At 35.3% G+C, this 20,602-nt stretch overlaps 1 protein-coding gene across 9 annotated transcripts in view; it reads left to right on the plus strand.

Moving 5' to 3' along the window:
• PCM1 (pericentriolar material 1) overlaps positions 1–20,602 on the plus strand; it is a 57,626-nt gene that overhangs the window by 10,608 nt on the left and 26,416 nt on the right. For all 9 annotated transcript variants that reach the window (XM_063310494.1, XM_063310495.1, XM_063310492.1 and 6 more), the window contains 15 exons: positions 1,600–1,777; positions 2,402–2,511; positions 3,954–4,173; positions 4,782–4,977; positions 6,834–7,010; positions 8,716–8,870; positions 9,497–9,723; positions 11,042–11,190; positions 11,760–11,889; positions 12,311–12,424; positions 12,974–13,164; positions 14,189–14,383; positions 15,344–15,566; positions 18,839–18,984; positions 19,497–19,687. In XM_063310494.1, coding sequence (XP_063166564.1) covers positions 1,600–1,777; positions 2,402–2,511; positions 3,954–4,173; positions 4,782–4,977; positions 6,834–7,010; positions 8,716–8,870; positions 9,497–9,723; positions 11,042–11,190; positions 11,760–11,889; positions 12,311–12,424; positions 12,974–13,164; positions 14,189–14,383; positions 15,344–15,566; positions 18,839–18,984; positions 19,497–19,687 — 2,602 coding nt within the window. The remainder of the gene's footprint in view (positions 1–1,599; positions 1,778–2,401; positions 2,512–3,953; positions 4,174–4,781; positions 4,978–6,833; positions 7,011–8,715; positions 8,871–9,496; positions 9,724–11,041; positions 11,191–11,759; positions 11,890–12,310; positions 12,425–12,973; positions 13,165–14,188; positions 14,384–15,343; positions 15,567–18,838; positions 18,985–19,496; positions 19,688–20,602) is intronic.

Consider the following 20,602-nt stretch of genomic DNA (forward strand, 5'->3'; position numbering starts at 1 on the left):
TACCAAATATTGCCTTGGGAATCTTTCAGTAAATGGTCTTAATCTTTTAAGGCTTCCTTTTTTTCTCTAAAAGTTTAAAATCCAATCAGTAGCTGCTTTTGTTTCAGAGATTTCTTAATTCTTTTTGGTAATGTCTGTTAGAATTAATATTTAAATTAATGGATTTTATATTGTTTCCTAATTATTCTTCATTCCAGGAAAATACTTCCTATTTATGGAAGGTATTATTCTTCCTTTATAAGCTAAAAAAGGGACGCGGTGGCGCTGCGGGTTAAACCGCTGAGCTGTCGATCGGAAGGTCGGCGGTTCGAAACCGCGCGGCGGGGTGAGCTCCCGTTGCTCGTCCCAGCTCCTGCACACCAAGCAGTTCGAAAACATGCAAAAGTGAGTAGATTAATTGGTACCGCTTCGGCGGGAAGGTAACGGCGTTCCGTGAGTCATGCTGGCCACATGACCCGGAAGTGTCCTATGGACAACGCCGGCTCCAAGGCTTTGAAACGGAGATGAGCACCGCCCCCTAGAGTCGGACACGACTGGACTTTACGTCAAGGGAAACCTTTACCTTTACCTATAAGCTAAAAAAAGCTGAGGACTTCCATATGGAAGCTTCTCTGTGATATAACTGATCGTCAAGTTGATTGCTTGCATTGGCGTAATTGAGATAATTACTTAAAATACTTATTTATTGTTTCCTAAAATGGCATTTTTTAATGTGGCTTGGATTCTGACCAGCTTTTTGGAAAATGTGGAAATGAATAAATTCTAGCAGAGATTCCTGCTTCATGAACTGGGTGCTTCTGTGGGCAGAAATGAGGAAACTGTTTTTACCAATATGGTATCTTCTATACAGTTATTAAAGTTTGAGAAGTTATTTGCTGTATAACTTGGATCTATTTCTATATTTTGGTCAGATTAATCCTATACCTTTGTTTTTTTAAGATTTATCTTCTCTTTCCCTCCTGCATCTTTAAAGCTCCCCTCAAGCTTTAAATTAGACATTAAAAATGAAGAATTGTACTTCGTGCTTGTCTTGAATAATTTCAGGAAGGTATTTGAACTGAGTAGGAATTGTGTTTTGGTCTTCTATTAGGGTTTTTTTTCAGTTTTTACTGTAACTTGTAGTTGTACGTATTCACAGTTTTGCAAGGCAGCCTATTTTGAGTAGCTTTAATTTTAGTGGAAGATGCACATCTCATTCTTTCCCATTGAAATAAGGAGTCAGATGTGCTGTTGATCCCCCCCCCACTATTGATTGGCTGTTAAATATTGTGCCTTAATTATTCTCAATCCAAGCCTTTAGAAAAAGAGGTCAGTATGTAAGTGTTGTGCACATTTAATGTAGAGTTGCTCTGCTAAGCATAATTTTTTGCTGATTACTTGAAATAATAGTACAAATTTCTACTTTGTTATTAAAAAATGACTATGTCCTTTTAGTACAATATTTTGCTTAATGTAACATACAAAATCTTAAATATTTTTAGATTAAGATTTAATTCCTTTCTCACAGAAGTATTTTGCAAACTTTAGTTGCAATAAAAAGTGTGAGGAAATTATTTCTGGTACAATATAAATGATGTTTCCATAATCACCTTTTTCCAGGCTAGAGATCCTCAGCAAGAGGCTACAGAAGAACTTGCAAATCTAAAGAAGCAACATGACTTGCTGAAAAGGATGCTACAACAGCAGGAACAATTGAAGGCTCTTCAGGGGAGGCAAGCTGCTCTGCTTGCCCTTCAGCATAAAGCAGAGCAAGCTATTGCTGTCATGGATGATTCAGGTATGTTGAACTTCGATATATTAAAAAAAAATCCCTTCTAAACAGACACAAACCCAAAAAAACAAATTTCATGGGCCACATTACTCAGATACTTGAAAAATATGTACACTGAGAATTTAGATTTCCAGTAATTATTTTTTAGTAGTGGTGATGAGAAATATACCCCAAGCCTATTTTTTAAATGAAGCATTTTGATGCTGTATTCAGCTTGGTTTTCAGTTCAACACTAGAAGTATCTGAATATTATAATGTCAAATGAGCAGTCCAACTAAGTAACAGTGAGATGAAAAGCAAGAAATATTTGGAAAACAAAAGACATTGAATATGTTATCCTGCATTATGTATTATGATTCGGGCTTCTATTTATTTATTTATTTCTCAAATTTATACTACCACCCATCTCCCCCCGAAGAGGGACTCTGAGTGGTACCAGAAATAATACCAGAAATATGTGTGTTATTAACAGCTCAGGGCTGTTTATATTTCCAATGGGAAATAATAATATTTAGATATACTTTGAGATGTCATTTTTGGTGGTGTGATTGAATTTCTGTTTCTTGATTTTTAATAAACTTGCACTTGATATGTGGGTAGAACTGTTCTTTTTCTCCTCCTCTTTTTTAGTTGTAATGGAAACCACGGGTAGCATTTCAGGAGTGAGTCTAACATCCGAGCTGAATGAAGAATTAAATGATTTAATTCAGCGTTTTCACAATCAACTTCATGATACTCAGGTAAACCTTTTTTGTGTGTGTATACAAATGTTCTTAAGACTAGTTTGCTGATGAAAATCAGGAGTAGATAGCTTGACAAGTTTAGCCTCACAATAAAATATAGCATGGAGAACTTTTGTTAAGGGTCCCATATGCTTTTAGCTTTCCTTCCTCCTTCAGTCAGCATCCTGTGTCCATTGATAATGCTCAGGCTTCATTGTTGTGTGTTTTTTTCCTTTCTGGTAGCGTAGACATGCTATATTTAGTCTTAACTCAGTGAAATATTTATTTTCTCCATTTGTTTCTATAGGCAAGTTCCATTTCCATCACTCTCCATATATACTCAGAAATGATGTTCTCAATTAAGGCTGTGCAACTTTCAAAAGAGGCACTTTGGAATGCTCAGAAGCACAAATGAATCATTAAAGTAGCTTTGTCTTTGCCAGCTGTGTAGCTGCCTTGGAAGCTGCTTTTGACTGTGTGTGTGTGTTCGTATGCACAGCCACTTCAGTTTGCAAAGCAAATATGTGGAGATAGGAACATCTTTCAAATAACCCATGTGAGCCTGGAAAAAGATGCAGCTGTTTTAATGATTCAAAAAGCGATAAGCCCCCCCTATGGATTCTGAAGCAACTCTTTCACAGGATTTGTGTGCCCTCATTTGCATAATAACTTTTTTCTCTTTTTATATTTATGTCTTTCCTCACTTCTCTTTGTCCACCGATCACATTCTTCTACAAGATTTCATATTACTCAGTTGTCGGTTCTTTTTATTTTGCCTGTCTTTCTCTTAAAATATTTTAATTTTTTTTTTTTTATCGTGAGTACTGGAGTTATTGTAAGCTGTATGGTATCTTCTCATGCAAAAATGGTATTGTTAGTTACGTTTGCAGCAGGGTGGGAAGCATTAAATGATAATCAAAACGGAGCATGGTAATTATTAATCCTCTTCAGAGATACCCATAGCTGCATTCTTCATAACACTGAAGTTCCAAATTTGGGGGCAAAGTAAAAGGTTGGAGGATGGAGGTATATTTCAGTTTCATCAACATGGTGTACCCCAACATGGATGGGGATTTTTGCCTGTTCTAAGCTGGAATTTTAAAAATCCACCTGACTGCAATTGATTAAAAAAAATATTTGGAGAGGGAACTAGTCGCAATCCTGAAGGAAAAAGATAGGATAATACCAGCGCCTTCCCTTCTCTCTTAGTAATAGGGACTTGTCAGGACTTCAGGTTCTTTGGCATCTCTGACAGTCCACACTTAAAGAGAATTTCTCTAAATAGTTTTTGAAAATATGAAGGTATTGTTGTACACTCTTGCACATATTTGCTCCAAAGTAAATTATACTGAATTGAGCGAGGCTTATTCTCAGGGGAGTGGGCATATTAATTGTACTTCATAACATTTCACTACTAAACATTTCAGTGCTTAGAATAAAATATATCTGCTTGCTTTTAGATTCAACCTGTGCCAGATAATAGAAGGCAAGCCGAGAGTCTTTCTCTTGCCAGAGAAGTTTCCCAGAGCAGGAATTCTTCCATGTCTGAGCATCCTTCTGATACAAAAGCACAACTTTTTAGTAAGATGGTAGCATTGCAGGGTAAAAAGCAAAAGATGGATAAATTGCTAGGAGCACTGCATACACTTCGTGACCAGCATCTTAACAACTCATCATCATGTAAGTAAATTTTTACCTTTTTGGGATACTGTGACTTACTCAGAATTTCTGCTGGAAATGGAAATGGAAATCATGTCAATTCTGTTGCATTTTGAGATAAAATTGCTAATGTTAGTGTCTCAAATGTTTAGGTTCCAATCCCTAAATTCTGCTTTCTCAGAGATTCTTCCTTAAAAGCTATTTTTCCCTCTCATATCATAAGCAACTAGTGAAGGGATAAATTGCAACTGCTATATACACGTTGGATGAGATTCCTATCCTCAAGCATTATGAAGATGAATATGTAGGCTTCTTCTTTACTCTACCTGTTTCCAAGTTATCCCAGCCTCTCCACAATTTTTGAGAATGACTCTTCTATGAAAACTATGAGAATATGCATGAGAGACCAGTACATGGTGGTGTTAAGATAGTGATTGCAAGTTGCTGCTTTAGAAAGACTATTTATTTAACAGTAGTTAAAAGCACCTTTGTTAAATTACCTTTAACTGTTTATAACATATAAACATATGTCTTAGTCTTTGATAAGAAATGCAGTCCTTCCGATATTCAACAGATGCATCTTTTTTTGCATAAAATAGGGTTAAACAGAATTGTCTTTAACTTTGCAGTTCTGCCAGCTGCAGGATCTCCTCAGAGGAGTATTGATCAAAGGAGTGCAGCTTCAATCGCTTCTGTGGGGCCTGTGACAGCTGTCAATGAAGAACCGAACAGCTTAGCATCCTCAGCTGCCTACCGTCCAGACTCTGTAACCTCACAGAATGACAGTGAAGAAGACAACAACTTAAATCCAACAGAAAAGCTTCAGTAATCCGTTGTTACATTATGTTGGCTTATTAACTACTGTAGTTTATTGGTTTTAAAAAGCAGGTGGTAACAAGACTTCCATCTTATAAATCACGTCCTGGTTATTGTTTGTATTAATGTGGCTGTAATAATGCATACTATGCTACAGGGGATTTCAGTTTATAAAAACTGCAATTTTGGGAAAGTTAGATTTTCATGCTTAATGCTAATTTATATATTTTGATGGTGAACATTAAAGATGCTCTTAATTCTGTTTTAGTTTTTAAAATAGGCACATACATACACATTTTTAGTGGCAGTAACTTACAGCACACATAAATAAGATTCAGGCTGCTATTTAGCAGTGCAATATTATATGTTCTGCTCTTTTCATAATCTTAATTCTAACATATGATTTGGACTGTTAAGAAATCATAGAATCAATAGAATACAAAGTTATAGCAATGTTATTAGAGGTGAGATTAAAAGGTTGAGTTATGAGTCAAGACAAGCTCTACCTTAATCTTTATAGATGGTTTTAGGAATATCAGGATTCCTAAAAAAATAATAGTAATAGTATACTTATTAATTTAATTATTATAATTACATTTATTAGATTTGTTATGCCTGCCACCCCAGAAGACTCTGGTCAGGAAAACTAGTAAAAATAAGTAAAACAGTTTAAACCCACATAAACAGGCAGCCTGGGCTAAAACAACTAGAACAATAAACTGTACAAAAATACAAGAGGGACCCCACCAATATATAACAACTGCATTCACCCCATAGCCAGGTCTTAAAGGCTTTCTGGAACCCCAGGAGAGTAGGCACTGTCTGTATCTCGGGGGGGATGTTGTTCCAGAAGGCAGGGGTTGCAACAGAAGGCACACTTCCTCGGTCCCACAATATAGCAACATTTAATTGAAGGGACCTGGAGTGTACCCACTCTGCCTGAATTTAGAGGGCAGTCAGAAGTAGAGATAAGTGGTCCCTTGCATAACCAGGCCCTGTGCCATTGTGAGTATAAAAATAACATTAACCTACCATTTCCAGTATTTCATAATACAACGTGAAATAATTTGAACGCTGTAATTGAATATTAAGTATTCAAGATTTCAAAGGAATTACTCAAAAGTTTGGCACAAAGGTTTTTCTAGTACTTTATTGTAAAATCTGTAATACTGACTGACTGCCTAACATACACAGAACAAAGTATTGAGAGATTCTGGTCTTTGTCAGTTTTATCTCCAATGCATTTACAAAATAATTTACAAAATAATTTCCCTCATAATTTGTAATGGAATATGGAAAAGACCTTGGGAGAATGGGCAAAGAGGCACTGCCAAGGGAATGGTCAGATAAGAGACAGCATAGCCCGCAGATGGATAGTGGGAGAAGCAAGAGGCCAAGAGGCCCTGCCTAGGTTCTCGGGCTGTAAGGGAGATGGGAGAATTGTACTTTTAGACTTGCAAGATTCTCTCAATGTAACTTTACAGTAAAGTGGAATTAGATCATCTGGTCATGATTCTTATCTGGTTTACCCCGCAAGACCGACATCAATCTTGCAAGTCTAAAAGTACAATTCCCCCCATCTCCTTTACAGCCCGAGAACCTAGGCAGGGTCTCTTCTGGGCCTCTTGTTTCTCCCACTATCCATCTGTGGGCTATGATGTCTCTTATCTGACTGTTCCCTTGGCAGCGCCTCTTCGCCCATTCTCCTAAGGTCTTTCCCACATTCCCTTACATAATTAACAGTATATGCATTATCCAAAATCTTTTATGTAAAGAAAGTAACAAAAATTATTGCAGAGCCCCCCCCCACCATTTGATATCTACAGAATAAACTGAATTGATTTTTATTTATTTTTTTATTGTAGGAAGCTGAATGAAGTTCGCAAGAAATTGAATGAATTGCGTGAATTAGTCCACTATTATGAGCAAAATTCTGATATGATGACAGATGCTGTGAATGAAAATACTAAAGAGGAAGAAGAGACAGAAGATTCAGACTGTGATTCTGAACATGAGAATCCACAACCTGTTACAAATATTAGGTTGGTTAGTTGCATATAAGTTAATAAGTAATGTGTAATCAAAACTTAATTGTGTTACAGCATTTATTCTCTTCCACCACTGAGCAGTGTGATGTTTATGAATAGAGGTAGTCCTCGTTTAATGGCAGTTCATTTAGAGACTGTCCGGAGTTACAATGGCACTGAAAGAACTGACTTGTGGCTGTTCCTCACACTTATGACTGTCACAGGATCCCCACAGTCAAGAGATCACAATTCAGGCGCTTGGCAGCCGTTGCGCATTTACAAGGGTTGCAGTGTCCCGCGGTCACGTGATTACCATTTTCAACCTTCTCAGCCAGCTTCCAATAAGCAGAAATCAATAGGGAACTGCATGATTTGCTTAACAGTCATGTGTTTTTCTTAACGACCATGGTGATTCACTTAATGGCCACTGCAAAAATGTTCGTAAAATTGGGTCCAGGTTCACTTAACCGTATTACTTAGTGACCTAAATTCCAGTCCCAATTGTGGTCATGAGGACTACCTGTAGTGAAGTTAAAGGGAACATATCTATTTTACCCTTGCTTTGTGTGCAGTAATGCATAGACAGTGGGATGATCTGCTCCACTGGGGCAATTGTTAACCTTCCTGATTGTGCTGTCATTTGTTTCAGGGCTTTAGGAAGACTGTTGCCCACAATGTTTTTTATTTTACTTGTCATGCTAATAGTGTGCATTGATACTAATTGTAACTTAGCATCGTCATCTGTTGCTTGGCTAATTAAAACTGATTCACTTTTGTGTGTTTGTATACATTTCATACATAATTGGATTTTGTTTGCTGTTAGCCACCCTATATGGAGAGAGCTTTTTAGAACTTTTGTGTCTGATCATCCTGAGTAATTTAGGATCTTCCTTAGACCTGTTTATTTTTACTTTTACGTCCTTGATGGCAGGTCATTTATGAACCAAGACACTTCTGCTTCTTTTTGTAATTGTACCTCTTGTATCATTATTTGATGCTTATAATAAGAATTCCCTTCAAGGTTTTATTACTGAAAAGTGAATTTCCATTGAAGGGAAGTGTGTACTGGTTTCCAGGTAGGCAGCTAACCAACAAGAAACAAAATAGAACTTTATTTGCATCTAGATATTTTAGGAAATATTTCACTTTGTGATTTCAAGATTGGAATACTTAGTTTCTAGCATTTTCTGGTTTAATCAGTGAGGCTAGATCTTCTGACTTAGGCATACTCAAAGCTGATCAAGTTAAATTTGATTTAAGTTATTTACTAAATTTTAAATCCTTTGATTTGAACAGCTAGCAGAGGCCGTCTCTGGATTCAACCTAATGTCTCTCCTAAAGGAGCAATTACATGGTTGTATATTGAGACAGTTGTTTACTGAAGTTAAAAGTGTGTTACAAACATGAGAATTTGAAGGGTATTTTGTACTGTATAACATGTCAATATGAAACTAAGTATTCTTTAAATTTAACATTGGCACACAACTTCTTGACTTAGAGTGCTTTTAAGATGTGCTTTGTGTTAGATTGGTTGTTGTTGATAAGATCTTTTATGAGGATAGGGTGGATTCTTGTAGGGAAAAAAGGGATTTTTTTTTTGATAAAGCAAATATCTTAGTGTATGTGTATATGAAATGGTTATTTTGTGTTAGTGCGTAGCTTGTGAAAAACTTAAGATACTGTTCTAATACTTAACGTACTGGATTTTTTTTCCTAATAGAAATCCCCAGGGCATCAGTAACTGGGGCGAAATTAACTGTAATAGCAATTTGCAGTGTGGAACTAATAACCGAAATGGAAGACATCTTAATACAGCCTGTGAAATAAATAATCAATCTGCTAATGTAAGGATGCCAAATATGCCTTCACCTTTAGGTACGTTTCAATATCTTACTGGTTATTTTACAGGATTGGTGGGAGATCTAACTGCAACATTAATTAATCAGTAGCATTCTAGCTTTTCAGCAGTCATTCAAGTGTTACAGTGTAAGGTGATGCATATTAGTGCCAAAAGTCCTAACTGCTTGTTCAGACAAATGAGACCAGAGCTAGCGGTGAATGATGAGGAAAGAGATCCTGGAGTAAAGGTGGACAGCTCAATGGAGGTGTTGACATAGTGTGCATCTGCTGTAAAAAAGGCCAACAGCATATTAGGGATAATAAGAAATGGTATTGAAAGTAGAGATGCTAATATCATAATCCCCTTATAAAAATCAGTGGTAGGACCTTGCCTGGAATATTGTGTGCAGTTCTGGTTGCTGCAGTCCGAAGACAATATAGTACAGCTAGGGAAGTTCAGAGGGGGGAGCTAAGATGGCCAAGGGGTTGGAGCAGCTTCCGTATGAGCAAATGCCTGCTGTAAGATGGGACTTGTTACCTGTCATTTCATACGCATTTGTGTTAAAAATAGAATTTTAAAAATCTGCACTAAGTTTGGATTTTGATAGCTTATTAAATGCTGTAAGTCTGCATTCAGTTATTTAGTTTATTTTCCCTTTCAGATTGTCATTGTAATAGGAAAGAAGAAGGTGTGATTGTACCACAAGATGAGGAGGAGGAGGATATTGATGCCGAAGCCGATAGAATCAGCAAAGCTTCATTATCCAGCCGAAGAAGCAGCATAGCTGATGAGGCTCCTGTAGATGCTGAGTTTGAGCAGAAGATTAACAGACTTATGGCAGCAAAACAAAAACTGAAACAGCTTCAAAATCTTGTTGCTATGGTCCAGGTATATTTTCCTAATTTTTTAAAAAGCTTTTTACATGCCAGAATTACTAAGGTAATCTTTAAAAGAGTGTACTGTGGTCTGGTTTGTTCAATAGTGGCTTCAATTTTAGGTAGTTTTTATACTGTGAAATACTGAAAATGGATCGTTATGTTGAAGGCTTTTTAACAATTAAATTAGAATTATATTTTAACTTTCAGTTACCTATAGCCTTATAATGTAATATACTACTGTAATTTGTTAGTGGCAGAAATACATGACATTTAAGTGATAGTTCTACCAAATTGTAGTATTCCCATATATTTGTTTGTATGTTCATTGATTCCACTGGCATTTAAGTTGACAAGATAATATCCAAATATATTATTGAATGTATGCAAATGTATAGATAGTACAAACGTCATCATGTAGCTAGAATTGTGCACTCTGTTCACTGTGATTGTTGGTAATTTGGATATTTCTTTGCAACTACCTTCAATTCTTTTTCCTAAGTTCCTCACCCTTTCCAAAGTGAATCTAAAATGACACTAATTATGACTAGCATCATTCAAAATAAACTTATCATGGCCTGAATTGCTATAAATATGTATATCTACTTTCCTCCATGAAAAGGAAATACTTTATTACGTACTGAACTCCCTATATGCGGATAACTGGCATGTTAGGAATTTTGGCTTCTCTGTGCATTGGAAGAAATACGTTGCTGGAAGGGTTGCATTGTGTGAGTTTTGCACATCTCAGCTGAGTCAAAAAGCCATTGTTTATTCTGGTATCAGAGGTAAAAGTTTTAACAGTACTGAATTATAAGTACTGTTTTATTTAGTGGTTAATAAATTTCATTCCTGATTTTTTTGAAAATACTTATTGATGATTCTCACTTGCTTTCATCATAAACATATTCAAATATTTCTTAGACTCTAAAAGTCTTTTTCCCTTTTTTCTCCTCCCACCCACCCTCAGAATGTTACATAACTAAGTGTGAGAAATGGCTCTGGAAAGTAGTGATAGTTTTCACTCAAAAGTAACACTGGATTAACATAAGAGGTTGGGCTGGAACTCATCATTTTCTATGGATTTTAACTAATTGAAGCCAGTGGCTTCAGTTAAATAGTTAGACCTTCTCCCACAATTATTTCTTATGTATCCTTTCTACACTGCATTATCATTAAATTGGAGCAGTGTACGTTAGTGAAAAAATGAAGATGAGACATACCCTTTGAATTCAGCTGTTCCTGAAGACCGAGAACTCATAAAATGTTGAAAATGGGAATGGGGGGAATTTCAAGGGAACCGCTGCTGAAGGTACTGCTGTCACCTTTAGGATGATGAGGTGGAGCCGGAGGCTGCAGGACAGGGTAATGTGGAACAATTTTTTCTGGCTGAGGAAGAAAAAGAACAGCAACAACCAAACAATATTCGAACCAGTGGTAACAAGTCACAGAAAAGTGTGGGGCTGAATGAAAAAGCAAGGTATGGTCTTTTTCATTAAGGAATTTTATAAAATTAAGCTGCAGATCTGCTAATATATTTGAGGAAGATACATATTTGGAGGGTCTGATTTGGAAAGATTCTTTGGAGAGGTAGGGTTACATGCAGTGTCTTTCCTCATATCGGTGTGATTTCTCCCTTGTGCTGGACCCTTGGTTTTGTTTTGCTGAGTGCAAGTCACTCTGGCAGTGTCTAAGATGTGCATCTTCATGTCTGCTCCGGAGTATGGCTGGGATTTGCTCATCCTGTTTGGGGGCAGTAGTTGTTCACATTGGAAAGTATACTGAGTACAGGAGTATTTGGCCACTCTCTTCATGGTCTCCTAGGAAGGTGCAGTCCAACTTAAAGGTTCACCAATTGTCAATTAGTGTTAAAAATGAATATATTTCAGGCTTTCACATTGGAAATCCAACTATGTTAATCTGTTCTTATGAGTCCATTTGAAATAGAGAAAGGTGGGGAATTGCCTGTTAAGTTATAAGGCTACTATTTTGTTATATGTCCTTGTAATTTTTTCCCCAGAAAATAATGACAGAGTTTATTATTTTTAGGGAGAAATTTTATGAAGCTAAACTTCAGCAACAAAAGAGAGAACTTAAACATCTTCAGGAAGAAAGAAAGAAACTTATGAATATTCAAGAAAAAATTCAGGTGCTGCAGAAGGCCTGTCCAGATCTTCAGGTATGTACAATGCATTTGGATTTCTAACACAAGGGAGGGAAGGACAGAATCTCAGAGGCAGTTTTATTTGTGGCTCAATAGCAAGAAGATTAATCTTGATATTAATTAATTTTTAAAAAGGGAAGGAGGGTGTTTTTGTCCTGATTGCAAAGAAATGTTTGAAAATACAGCTTTGAATAAACTGAAGAAAGATACATTAGATGTTTAAAAGAGATATCCTTAAAGAGTTAGATGAAATATTCAGAAACTAATCAAGTACTTTTCATTCTACTGTTGGTACGTGGAACATAACCAGGATGCTCAGACTTACTGACGTGAGGAATCGGTTGAGTTAATAAAAAGAATACAGTATATTGCTTATTTGGTATAAGTTTTTATTGGAGTACTCAGATTGCAATTTTAATATTTAATTCTTTTTTAGCTGACATCTAGCCTGGACAATTGTGCAGGGAATACCTCCCCAGCAGCTGCTAATGAAATCAGCACAGTGAGCAAGTCTCCGATAGAGCCAGAAGAATCGGCGGTGGATAGTGAGGTACTGTACATACTTCTTTAATAACGCTGGTGTACTTTCCTCTTAGAGAAATTGATATAACTGAGAAGACAACTTGTTTTCTTTGCCTCTTATTCTTAGTGGACGTTCAAGAAACAGAACAGCAAAACAGAATACCCAAACAGTCATAAAGACTGATAATGTTTGATAATAAACATTATGAAAGCTGGAAGCAGCTAAAGGAGAAATGGGAAAGAACTTTCTCTATTTTCTACCTTGTTTCCTGTTTGCTTACATCATTGATTGACTGAATGTTTACTCCATCTTTTTGTCTATGCAGACATTCATGATGGCTTCCACTGGTTTAAAAAAAGAATGTAAAACATGTTCTCTTTCTTCCATAATGCCGTTACTATTAGAGTTGTCTGACGTGGGACCCTGTTCCCTGTGCTACTTTAACTCAAGGCGTACATATACTTACACAGTTTCAGTATGTTTAACAAGAAAAGAAAACTTCTTGTGTATAACTTTGCATTAACATACTTTGACTTAAACCTCATGATCATTCTATAAATATTTATTTTTAAACAGCTTTGGTCCGAGATGCGTAGGCATGAGATTTTAAGAGAAGAATTGCGACAGAGAAGAAAACAGCTAGAAGCCCTGATGGCTGAGCATCAGAGAAGAATAGGTTTAGCAGATGCTACACCTGCTGCTCCTGGATCTGTTAAAAGTGATGGATCAGAGACTCAGTGCACTCCCCAGCAAAGCAGAACAGAAAAGTAAGATTAAGTTCTGTTCATCTGGTGTATATTTAGATATTTGAAATATTCGTTGTAAAGGGTTCCCCCCCCCCCCAAAAGGGTTAGGATCCTTTTAAAATAACCATAATAGGAATTGTCTGAACATTACCTGAGGGGAAAGGGATTTTTTTCTCTTCAGTTTATCCTAAGAGCTGAAAAGGCTGTGATATTTTTGCTTCCTATTTGTGCTCTGTTTCACTAGTCCTGCAGTTAAAATGGTTGCCTAGTCACTGGCTACAGTGGCATTTATTGACATGTTTGTCTTTTCATGAAATGTTTCTAGGACTGAAATGAAGGGAGAGTTTCTAGGACTGAAGTAACTCTCTCCAAACTTTCATCCTCTCCATCATGTTTTAATTATTGTGAGTGGCCAGAATGATGGTTAGGTAGCCAAGTTTATAGCTCAGTTTATAGCTCAGTTGAAGAATATGAGCAGCAACTGTTATGTTATAGTTTGCTTTAAAAAAAAAAAAAAAACACTTGTCAGCCCTTCAAGGTAGGCCAGGTCATGAAATACATTCTGCAAGAAAGACTGAAACTCTACTTCATTGATAATAGGCTATAGTAACAGAATTTTGAAAGTCAGAAAGCGTTTTCCATCCCTCCCTCTTACACTCAGGAGAGTTAAGGCAGAGCTAATCTGAGTTCCTTTCTAATTTAATCTTCCTGTCCTAGACAGGAATCATGTTTTTTTAACTGCTGTTGCATAATTTCTCCAAGGTCATCTCTGTGGTTCAGTGCATTAATAGAAAAGAAGTCTACCAAAAGGGAACATAACAGTAAAATGCATATTTATCCTTTAGATATCATTTGGGATTTGTAGAATTCCTAAAAAATAAAAAATGGAGCTACAACAAACAAAATTCATTCCCAGAATATGATATTCATTTGGAAATATTTGATAACAATTCTGATATGATTTAATGTTTTAGTTCTGTATGACCTAATTTCACTTCATTATGCTTTAGCAGCACTATTATTGTTTTTCCATTCCTAATGCTAGAACAATGGCAACGTGGGGAGGATCTACACAGTGTGCACTTGATGAAGACGAAGGTGATGAAGAAGTATACCTTTCTGATGGGCTGGCTCAAGCTGAAGAGGAGGAGGAAGAACAAGAATCCAGTTCCAATGAATTGTCCATGTGTCCAAATAATGTAGATCAAATCTCATATTGTGCAAAAGAAGATAAAGAGAGGTTAGTTAAAGAGGGTGGTTGTGGGGAAAATAGGAGGCAGGAGCATTAGGTATGTATGCTGCGTGGAGCTGACCAAAAATAAAGCTGGGATGTTGTAGCAGCAAGTAGTAATAGCAGTAGTTGTAATAACAATAATAATGTAATATTATGTGTTAATTTCCCTTGACTATTCCTTAAATAATTTGTTAGGTCACCACTAATATTTTGTGCTTTGAGATTTATCCTGAAAAGTTACATTTTGTAAATCCCCCCCTCACCAAAGTAAGTGTATGAAGGATTTTATTATTTAAAATTTATAAAATTTTATAAAATTGTATATTTTATATATTTTATATGTATAAAATTTCATTTAATTATTTGATTTATCAGCCCATCATTCAGGTATTTAGTTTTTCAGCTACTAAAACTCAGTAACTTCTAAGGCTCAATGAAATGTACTTTGGGATAATGAGAGTCTGCACTGAAAATAAGATATTTAAGATAAAATAAGACATAAGCCTGCACTGAAAATAAGGGATTTACCCATATATAAGCAATTCACTTTTGAATGGTTTTGCATGGCTTACTATATGTACAGTACTTCTTTCTCTTTATGCGTGCACACACACACATTTTAACACATTAAAAACAATGTAAGCAGCATGGACAATAACTCCAACAGCTATTTGCCTCTTTTCATCCACCGTTATGTGCGAGAGAATTGTTCTACCTGGATTCCAGGGATAAGCAATTCTTCTTAGAAAAAGGAGGAGGACTGTTTATACATACCTGATAAAGATACCATATTTGTAAACCAGTATGAAAGAGGAAGTATGTTTCCTCCAAGGTCTCTGGATCTTTAAATCTAAGCTTCATTTGTATCATTCATGTGGTGACTGCAATTTTATTTCATGAATTGTTCGTACCAGGCGCTGAATTTCTAGAGGTATAATGCCTTGTTACAACTCTCATTACTCCTAGCTGGAAGCATCCTCGTCCTCTTTCAGCAGATGGAAACTACCGTCCTCTGGCCAAAGCAAGGCAGCAACAGAACATCAGCATGCGACGGCAAGAAAACCATCGCTGGATGTCTGAACTTTCTTACGTGGAGGAGAAAGAACAATGGCAAGAGCAAATTAACCAATTAAAGAAGCATCTTGAATTCAGTGTCAATGTTTGTCAGACTTTAATGCAGGATCAACAGGTATATAGTAAAAATATTTTTAAGAGAGATTTCTTCAGTATGGGTGATTTTTTTCTGATCGTGAACTTGACTCATCTTGGTCAAGAATCCTGAAATGTTTCGGTGCAGATCCAATTTAGTCCTGCACATCTATGGGATTTTCATCCAATTGTGGTCTTGCTCAAGATATTAAAATAGGAATCTGTAAATGAGTATTGTAACAGATAGCACTTCTAATTGTATACAATGAAGCCAAGATATCTTTCTTCCCCTTAATACCTCTTACTCGATCTTTACTATTCATTTCTTTCACCCAATCCTTTATTCGAAATATTTTCTTCTCCCTCAATTCCTTTTCCAACTCCTTCTTTAAATTTGTAGGGAATTTTTCCACCATTGCCACTGGGGTCAATGGGGAAACAACTGGCATTAATTTTTCTTTATATTTGCCCAAATCCTTAAAATCGTTTTTAAAAAGGGGTTCTCAGCTCTTTCCAGCCATTTCTTAATTGGTTTATTAAAAAATACATTTTCCAATTTCCATTCCAATTCTTGCATTTCCATCTCCATCCAATTCAACTGTCCTTGTCCTACCATTCCATCTATAATATATCTTATTTGGTTAGCTATATAATATAGCCTCCAGCTTTTTGAGGCTTATACCATCTATTTTTATTCACTCTTTTTTTCTTATCTCCATTACAAAAATGATTAAACTTGGTTTGCCAACTCTTCATCTCTATCTCTGATACCTTAACTGGTAGCATCCTAAATAAGAAATTTATTCAAGGTAAAATCTTCATTTTGATAATTGCTATTCTGCCAAACCATGATAGTTTAATTTTCTTATACTACTCCAACTTCTTTTCAATTTCTCACTTTAATTTATGGAAATTTTCCTTTTCTAAACTATCTAGTTCTTTTGTTATATTTATTCCTAAATATTTTATCGAATTCTTTAACTTAATATTTATTTTATTATTACTCATAAACCATTGCTCTCTCTTCTTACTGTAATAAAATAACATCATTTCTGATTTAGACCAATTTATTTGCAGCCCTGTCATTTCCCCAAATTCTCTCAAATGTCCTTCTGTTCCCTCCAACGACTCCAGGGGGTTTTCAATAGTTAATAAAGTGTCATCTGCAAACAAGCTTACTTTAATTTTTCCTTTGTTCCCAATCCCTTTAATGCTTTTATCCTTTCTAATGACATTTCTAAAATTTCTATGACTAAGGTGAATAAAATCGGGGAAAGGGGACAACCTTGCCTCGTACCTCGGGCTAATAAAATTTGATCTGTCATTCCATCATTCACCACAACCATTGCAGTATTTCATCGATATAATTGATTTATCAATCATTTGAATCTTTCACCAAATTCACAGGTTTCTATTATTATTTTTAAAGCTGGCCATTCTATGCAGTCAAAGGCCTTAAATACATCCAAGGCTATTAAACCTGCTTTCAATCCATTCTTATTTATTATATTTATTATATTCAGCACTCATCCAATTAAATTTGACATCTGCCTTCCTGCTACAAAGCCATATTGCTCCTTATTAATATATCTAAATATAAAAGTGTTCATTCTTTTTGTTATTATTGCTGTCAATATTTTAGCATCCTGGTTTATTAGCGAGATAGGTCTGTATGATCCAGGATCTGTTAAATCTTTATCAGCCTTTGCTATTAATACAATTAATGATTGTTCCCATGATGGTGGGATCCTATCACCTTCTATCACTCTATTATATAGTACCTTTAATTTAGGTACCATAATTTCTTAAATACTTTATAATATTCCGGTCACAATCCATCTATTCCTGGGGACTTCCCCTTTTTAATTTATCAATAACTTCTTCTATTTCTTTATCTGATACTGTTCCATTACCTCCCTATCAATCTCTTGCAATTTTATTGTCCAATACTTCCTTATATATTCTGTGGATTAAGAAATGGATTAAGAAGTGGATAAATGAAAATAAAGAATGTAGAGGCTATACAAGATTTGAGAAGATGGTTTTAGAGAATATAAAGAAGAAAATATAGTTATTAAAGGTAAAACAAGTGAAATTTATAAGATATGATTAGAAATTGAAGATCAACAGGATTATCTTAAATCAGTATGGGATTATGATTTAACACAACAAATAAGTAATCAGAGTTGGGGGAAGATATGGGATATGCACATTTTAAAAACTACGTAAGGATCAAGGAAATTTTTTTAAAATTGGTTTGGAGATAGTATTTGACATCTGTAAGATTAAATAAAATAGAAATATTCAATATTATGTTGGAGGGGATGCCAGGAATCTGGCACTTAACTCCATATGTGGTGGAGTTGCAAACAGGCACAGAAGTTTTGGCATTTGGTATTTAAAGAGATAAATGAGATAACTGGGATAAATTCGGAGGTATGTCCGAATATAGCATTGTTACCAATATACGACAAGGTTAGATGCACTCAAGCCTCTAAAGGTTTAATTACAAATCTATTGACGGCAGCAAGATTAGTGATAGCTAGCAAATGGAAGGTAAAAGTTGATTATCAAATAGAGGAATGGTATAAAGAAGTGTGGGATATTGCAACTAATGATAAGTTGACAAGAATTAAAGTTAGAAGTGGGTTACAGAGTCGAAATGATTTTGCAGAGATATGGAATATATTTGTAGAATTTGTTTTATTAAAAGGAAAAGGATGTACACCTTCACAAGAATTATTATATTTCTGGAAAGAGGAATGATAAGTAAAATATTGGTCCTGGGGGTGGGGTGCATGTTCTAAGGTTTTATATTATAATTATAATTATTAAATTTATATGTGAAAGTAATAGAGGTTGGATATAAGTTTATAAAGCTATATATGTATGTGTTTAATAAATAAAAAAACCCAGCACTTCTCTCCTTTTGGGGAGCTATTATGAGGTATTTTATTTGTATCCATTTTAAAACATCTTTGTGAAAATTATGCAAAAAAGTGTATGGAATGGTTAGGGTTTCAGTAATATATGTTAAATATTTTATGAACCATATTGGATTTTTCTAGCTCAGTTTTAACCAGGAGCTGGAATCAGTTAAGCATCAATAAACTGAAAATGAATCCAGACAACTTTGTGAGCAGATTATCTGAGAGGATTTCCTACCAGACTTCATGTAGCCTTGGAGTATTTGGATATTTGGATAAGATACTTCTGCTGGAAAAATAGCAATGACAGTAGCCCAGTTACAACTGACCTGCTGCATTCATTTTTGAAGTCCTTAAAAATAATTAACATAATTTTTCCCTGCAGATGCTCTCCTGTTTACTGCAGACCTTGCTTACTGGTCCTTACAGTGTAATGCCTGGTAATGTCGCTTCACCACAAGTACACCTTATAATGCATCAGTTAAATCAGTGCTACACTCAGCTGACTTGGCAACAGAATAATGTTCAAAGGTATCCACTTCAACTTTATGCCTTACCTTTTTCAGAAATAATAGCAGATAATACAACATAATTATGTGCATTTAGTTATTTTTGATGTACATAAGGGAATTATTGTCAGATTAAATTTCTGTATGTGAACAGCCCCAGGAAAAGAAAGTACAATATTTTGGAAACAGTGCAAAAGTGCACTGTACTGAGGCGTTCTAAAATACTCAATTTACATATTACATTTCTGGGACTATAGCAAAAATAAAACAGTTATAACAGACTTACTTTGTTAGTTTTTAAAAGATACACATATACAGGTTAAAGCACATGTTAAATATGTAGAACACTTTGGTTTTACTCTTTCTTACAGCTACCTATAGCAAACTGGTATTTGTTACTGGCTTTCCTTTGGCTTACTAGTGTTTGGCAACAGGTTTGCACAGGTCTGGCTATGCTTATTAATTACATTTTCTAAAACTAACATTTTGCCCCCATTGAATGTTACTCTCTGTTCATAAATAATTGCCTAACAGGTTGAAGCAAATGTTAAATGATCTAATGCGTCAGCAAGAAGAACAGCAGGCCAGAACACCCAAAGAGGAGAAAGGCAACAGGGCACCGCCACATCCATCACCAACTGTGTTTTGTCCCTTTAGTTTCCCTCCCCAAGCGATGAACCTATTCAATGTGCCTGGATTCACAAATTTCTCTTCTTTCCCACCAGGTAGGCATTTTCAGAATTTAGGAGTAGCAGTGATACTGCTTTTCTTACAAATAAATGGCCAGAATGCACTTCCTAGTTTCACATCATTCTCTCTTCAAAGCAAATTGTCCTTGGCCTTCTTAATTATCTTCTGACTAATTAAATTTGTTGATGCTATGTAGAACATGTTTGATTTGCTACTTTAATAGCAGAAGAAAGTCTTTGACATCTTAGTTTGTGGTTTTAATTTATTGCTTCTACGTAAATAATATTTTTTTCCTCCAATACTGTGAAGATTAAAAAATAATGTAATGTTATTCAAAAGCATTAATATTTACAAAGGTTAAGAACAAAAGAGTACATGTTTGCATGCCTTACAGTAATCTAGAATAAAGAGAAATTGTTGATTTACTGTATAAAAGGAATATTGGTGATATATGTTGAATAAAGTTCACTTGAACCATTCAATTTTCTAAATAAAAAGTGACGCTATTGTTCTTTTGATTTGGATGTTAGTAAATTTTATATCACAGAATAAAGGATTAAGTATAAATTTTCCTACAGCACCCTAAAATTAACTGAAAGTGAAATATGGCCATGACAGCAATTATCATCTGAGGATACTCTCAGTTGTTCATAAAACTTATTTACAGGCAGAGGTAGTAGTATAGATTGATTTTGCTGTTTGTTCTTCAAATGCATAAACTAGAAAATAGTTAAAATAAAAAAAAATGCTGTAGTATCTAGATTAGTATATATCTCCTCAATTAATTTATTTCAAGTTTAATTTTTTTTTTCCCTTATAAATGTATAAATTATAGTACAAATCACATATACCGGGACTCAAATTAGCCCTGCAGCCATAGGATTGATGTAGCTTGATTATAAAGATAAAATGGAATAATCTCATCAGCACTATTTCGAGTATTCTGGAGA

This window comes from Candoia aspera, chromosome 8 (assembly GCF_035149785.1).
Source record: "Candoia aspera isolate rCanAsp1 chromosome 8, rCanAsp1.hap2, whole genome shotgun sequence".
NCBI lineage: Eukaryota > Metazoa > Chordata > Lepidosauria > Squamata > Boidae > Candoia > Candoia aspera.